This window comes from Amblyomma americanum, chromosome 7 (genome assembly GCF_052857255.1).
Source record: "Amblyomma americanum isolate KBUSLIRL-KWMA chromosome 7, ASM5285725v1, whole genome shotgun sequence".
Classification (NCBI taxonomy): Eukaryota; Metazoa; Arthropoda; class Arachnida; order Ixodida; family Ixodidae; genus Amblyomma; species Amblyomma americanum.
In genome coordinates this window covers 155785587-155791586 of record NC_135503.1, presented here as the reverse complement: position 1 = coordinate 155791586, position 6000 = coordinate 155785587, and the positions used below count along the sequence as shown (strand labels likewise).

At 48.0% G+C, this 6000-nt stretch overlaps 2 protein-coding genes across 3 annotated transcripts in view; both read left to right on the top strand.

Annotated features, from left to right (window-relative positions):
* The window catches only part of LOC144096867 (uncharacterized), an 11508-nt gene extending 9430 nt beyond the window's left edge, over positions 1-2078 (top strand). Inside the window, exon 5 of the mRNA XM_077629712.1 lies at positions 2059-2078. Coding sequence (XP_077485838.1) covers positions 2059-2078 — 20 coding nt within the window. The remainder of the gene's footprint in view (positions 1-2058) is intronic.
* Positions 1-6000, top strand: part of LOC144097536 (uncharacterized) — a 36546-nt gene that overhangs the window by 30121 nt on the left and 425 nt on the right. Inside the window, exon 3 of one of the 2 annotated variants that reach the window (XM_077630232.1) lies at positions 3256-3331. The exons of the other annotated variant lie outside the window; for it this stretch is intronic. Within the exon in view, the coding sequence (XP_077486358.1) occupies positions 3256-3331 (76 nt within the window). The remainder of the gene's footprint in view (positions 1-3255; positions 3332-6000) is intronic. 2 annotated transcript variants of the gene reach the window in all.

Sequence of the window (6000 nt, the reverse complement as noted above, 5' to 3'; positions counted from 1 at the left end):
ACGCACGCTTGCACACACACACACACACGCACACGCACGCGTGCACACACACGTACACGCACACGCTCGCACACGCACGCACACACGCACGCACACACGCACACGCATGCGCACACTCGCATGCCCGCGCACACACACACACACGCACGCATGCACACACACACGTACACGCACGCACGCATGCGCGCGCACGCGCACACGAAAAACGCACCAAGCAGTTCGCACACAAAAGCTGAGTCATTAGGAACGCACACTTTGACACTATATGGCCGCCATCTTGAAGTAGGAACATAATTTACGTATACACAAAAGCAGCTCAGGACTTTGGCAGAAGTAGGGGTTTCCTGAGGTGGGAAAAAATAAGATATAGACACAACAAGCAGCACGTACGCCCCCGCACGTGGAGCGCGAATGGGTTGCACCACTCGAAGAAACTACCCCCGAAACAGCGTGCATGTAGGCGTGCTCTTCCGTAGACACAAGAGGCTGCATCGACAAACTACATTCAAAGAAACGCGTTCAAATCAGTTTTATATAAGCTTAAGTGAATTAAAAGATTCCGCCCCGTCTGTGACACACACATTTGCTAAAGCCGAACCAAACTCGGCTGATTGCTTAAGCCGTAATATGGTAACGTGCGCAGTCTTCCTTGTATGCTAATTTTGTACAGTATTAACCAGAGGTAGGATTCTTACTACGTCCGCTGACATTTTTTTTTTCTTGAGCCTGAAGTTTCGAGCCATGGAGCGCAACCCCGGAGATAAGAACGCAAACACAATTTGTTAACATTAAAACAAATTTCTCGCTCCTTTGCGGGAGTTAAATGGTGAACTGCAAGAAAGAACCGAAAACTTTCTCATCAGGCTGGCCGCGGTTAGTGGAAAGGTTCTGGTGGATCCGCGTAGTAAAAAAGTGATGCGAAATCAGACGGTCATATCAACCCTTCTGCCGTAATAAACATACTGTGTGCATTCGGACACCGCTTTTGTGCCGCTCGCCAGCCATGCAACAACAGTGCGTTTTTAGGCACGCGCCTTCGTCAGCGGCTGCCGGATCCAGGTGTATATGGCGACGGTCATATTCTCAGGCTGCAAATCGTCTATATACATATATACTATTTGCTTATTTGGGATAGTTTTAGTTTCAAAGTTTTACAAGCGCGGTTTCAGTCACCCTGCTGAACTGAAAGTGGAGAGCGTAACGTCGTAACTCCTCGTCCTGCAGCTAGCCTGCTACGGTCATTTGAAGTGCGCCAAACCTGGTTATGGCGACCGTCGGCTTTGGTACACCAGCGATGAATATATCATTGAGGATGAAAAATGCTTGCTTCCAGTGAAAAGAAAAGTTGCTTATGGATAGCAGCCGTTCGCTTCGAGCGACAGCAAGAAACGGAAGGCGGGGCACATGCGGTTTGTGTGTTCGATCTAACGGAGAACTGGTGAAGAGAACAGAGTTGTTAAAGCGGGAACTACACAGCGTTCACATAAACTTCGCGCACTTGAAGAAAAAGTAATTTACTGCTGCGGCTGACTAGCGTTAGAGCATACGCCAGGTATGCGAGAGGTGCGGTGCTCGATCCCCAAGGCCGACTACCTGCCGGTTTCCTAACGAGTTCAAGCTTCCCCCTCTGAATGGTGCTCAGCTTTTCAGGGGTGAAATGCTTGTGAAATCTGCCTTGTGCGGTAAATTTCATTTATAGCCTTTTTATTTTGCATAAGGCAGAGTAAAAGAGTCATTCCCAAAGCATTTTACACGTGAAAAGTAGATCACCTGTCCAGGAGAAAGCCTGTATCCCTCGTATCACCAGTGGGTACCCGGTAGCACTGGGAATCGAACCGCGCACCTCCTGCCTACCAGGGGGATGCTCAAACCTATTGAGAAAGTACTCCGGTATTACAAGTCGCCGATAATGATTAGGCGCAACATAACTCGTCTTTCATTTACTGTCATACGCGCTATAAATGAAAACGTAGACATCGATTTCCTGCTCTTTTATAGCGCTGCATGAGCCCGAAAGCAGCGCCAACTGCAATGACTTCTTAAACGCTTTGTCTTTAGGGCGGCTTGCCCAGGACTAGGAAGAAAGCTGCCCTAGTTGCATCAGCACCTGTCTCCTAGCCTATGTTTCTTTGCTGTCGTCCTCGTACGTTTTGTGGGGCCGCTTTCTATGAAGCATATATAGCTTCGCGGAGAAGGAACTCTGACAATATGAAGTTGCCTTTCAAAGGCTCCTAGTTGGCGGTGAGCGCTGCGCAGCACGGCTTCAGTTCTCAGAGCTTCTCACTTCTCACATACGGATGTAAAGGCTTGTCTCGACTAAATACACCGTTGTGACAGCCATTAAGGGCAATTGCGGTGGTTTTTCGAACATTATGAGTTAACAGCCACATCACATTCCCTTGGCTGCCTTCTCTCAGTCACAACGAGAGATTTTTCAATATGCCAAGCGGAACAAGTTTAGAACAGTAAAAAACAGAAAAACGAAACCGTAACTCAGTCCGATCCTGGGGCGAGGGTGATGTTTCGCGTGACGCAACAATGACTTCACTAACATTACTATAAAAACCCTCGTACGTGCTTTTAATTGCTGAAGAAGAAAAAACGATGAGTCCTTTCATGAAATACTTGACACGGCCTAATACATGCCTCAAAGTTTCGTTAGGAAAGTGTGGAGTTAGTAATAGTGGGCGTGGAATATTCGTGACGTCGAAAAGGCAGTGTTGCCTGTATAGAAATCACCTGAACTGCGGGCATGGAAACGGAAAAATCTGAAATTCTTTTGTGCTGAAATGAAATGTCGCATGGCTGCCAAACTTGGGTCAGGGATGAAACGCGGGTTTACGACATCCCAGTCGAAATCAAGAGGAAGAAATGGTCTTGGGCAGGGCATGTAATGCGAAGGGAAGATATAACCGCTGGTCCTTAGGGGTAAGCGACTGGACTGCAAGGGAAGGCATGCGTTGCAGGAGGCGGCAGGAAGTTAGGTGGGTGGACGATATTAAGAAGTCTTCGGGGATACGGTGGCCGCAGCTGGCAAAGGATAGGGTTGATTGGAGAGACATGGGAGAGACATTTTCATTGCAGTGGGCGTAGTCAGGCTGATGATGATAACCTCGAAATACACCCAGAGCTGCCCCTCAAGCGTGGCAATATTTCGGTATTTTGTCTCCCCTTTGCCTTGTCGTCAAGGCCGACCGCGCGAAAGCGGAGCAGTGAACAAATATGTGTAAAATGGCGTGCTCTCTTGCTTTTCAGGCTGACCCGATAACAGCAGATTGCTTTCCCACGGATTTTTGCCACAGGTTGTCAACCTCGACTTTCTACATCAGGTGTAAGTTGTCAGTTTTAATGCCTTACTAGAATAATTGGTAGAATTTCTGCAGCCGCGTTTTCAGTAACTCTCCAAATCTACGGGTCCGTCCGAAAGTCACAGAAAAAGTGCAGATTCAATGATTAGAAAATTATGCACGATGTGTTTCCCACAAACTCTCTGAAAGACACAGGAGCTTTTTTTTTAATAACCAAAAGACCTAGGAATGCGACGCCTCTTGAACCGGTGACCAGCACCTTTCGTGCTGTCACAGTGGTGAAGCCGACCCCACTCAGCGACACTGGTCATAAAAGCGCGTTCGCCTTCGGGGTTTCTCCTACGACGTTCATCTACAGCGACCAGAAAAGCGACTAAATAAGATAGAAGAGCATTTGAGTCCCGCCGAGTACACAGTGCGCCACCCGTCGTGGTCACCTTCGCCGTCATCCGTCTTGTTCTGATTATCATGCCGCAGTTATACGCAGTAGCCCTGTAAATAAGGTAGCCAAGCTCCTAAACCAAGAGCAACCTCTATAGCAGGGGCTGCTGACAGGGAACCCATGAATATCCCCAACTGACTCTGACGTTACGCTCTATACGACGAAGGTCACGAACAAATTCCATTTAATAAATGCCAAGACGTCCGGCCGCCACAGCGGCTCGAGCAACTGTCCAAGCCGTTGCCGAACTTAATAGACCAACGTTCAACACAAGGACATGGAGCACTGACTTGGGAGTCATCATTGCAACAAGATTGTCGCCTTTAGTCGGCGCGAGAAAATAAGACCCCGCCGGATGGCCCACAGGTCGGCATCGCCGGAGGCCATCTCATCACGCCAACGAGCAGTGCTTTTGAAAAGTGGGGATCAACGACTGCAACTGCCCCGCGAGCCTCGTAGGTGTACGGCAGTGTTTGAGCAAAGTGATATTAAACAATAGCTCTCTCATTCCGCAATGGATATTTCTTAGCCTCTAGTCCACGTGAGTCACGCTCTCAATGGCTAGTGTCGCGCGGCATCCGCTCCCCATGCTACTTTATATGGAAACAAAGCTCGACATAAGTGCTGTTTGCGCTGTTTTAGAATGAGTACTTATCAACTTGCCTAGGCGTCTCCTTTGACACATGGATACACCCAAGGTACGCACGCACAAACCTGGGTTGGGAACTTAAAGTTTAATGTCTAGATTCATTTGTTTATGCTTCTGATGAATGCAAGACAGGAAAGATTAAGTAAGACGAATAAACACATAAAAAGTGAAAATGCAAGCAATGAAGAAAAATAAAAGCTCGACCTTCTTTGATCTCGACGCATACGCAACAACTTGGTTTCCTGTGCTGACTTAAATCTGATTCTTGATTCTTAAGCCATATCGACGGCTCGCTGACGCAGTCTCTTTCCTGTCCGACGGCGCGCAGTATATACTTGAAAAAGTTCCCGGGACACTTGGTCATTCGACTTGAGCGGTCCTTGCGTTTTGTGAATAAGCGGGGTGCTTTTGCGTTCACACTCGCCGCACTGTGCAGCTGGACTCCTAAAGCGCCAAAGAAGTCTTAGGGCTTGCTTAGCTTCAAAGTAAATATCTCTGGATTTCCAACCCTGCAATGTACACCACACGACACGGTATACAAGGCAGGCGACCACATATATGTGTGTGGACGGCAGTTCGCCCCTGAGAACTCAGTGAAAAATTTGCACCCTGTTTCTGGCCGTACAACATTGTGTGACGACTCGCTGAAACCAGTTGCACAGTCGTTCCCGACGGAGCGGCGCCCTTTCAGTGACGGCGCGCGTATTTGGAAGCGTTGCATATGGTTCGGCTAACGCCGTAATCGGCTTAATTTCGTGCTGCGTTTTCTTTCTCAATATTTCCGGCCAAGCAGTGGTTTGATGATCCTTTAAGAAAAGGGAAATTCGCCAAAGCTTTGGAATGATTGCGTTATCGCAACTTTATCACTTTACGTGAGCTACGCAAGACAGACTATGATCGATCATTATTACGGTGAACAGCGTTTATAATATAGAAATTTCGACGGACAGCGTTAAGGGTGCCGTTCAGCAGGAAAGCCGGCGTTGTAGTGCCCATCGGCGTTGTGTCGAGGAAGTACGGATTGGTCGAGAGAGTCGTGATGTTATATTACTTCGCGCGGGTAACTCAAACATCCCATAATTATCACACAGTAAAACAGGGATGACGTCACAGCACAGTTCCTTATTGCTTGACGGTGTCGTGATGTTATTCCACCACTGTTACGTAGTTCCCCTGAAGAACTGAAAATAATTGCGCTTAGCAGAAATATGTTCGAGCGACGACACGAACGGCTGCCCCTGTGGTTGTGAGCCGGGCGCGCTGTGCCTCGACCACCGAGGAATTAACGCTCGTTCGACTCGGTTAAAGGGACGCCTTGTGCGACTTCTGACAGAAAAAAAAACGGTGAGAATGAAAAATTGAAACGAAACAATAAATAAAAAAGGAACAGCCTCCGAGTCTGCGAAGCCACATGCAAAGAGGACTGCATGCCGCTGAAGGGCCCCATTAACGCTGTCGCGTCACACCTGTAAAGCGCAGCTTAGTGTCCCCGGAATGTTATTTCGGAGTTGCCGGTGATTTATTAAGAAAGTTAAATTTTAAAAGGTCGCTACATCTGTGCTATTACAAATGTTCATTAGGAAAGAAATGTTGCGGTGAAC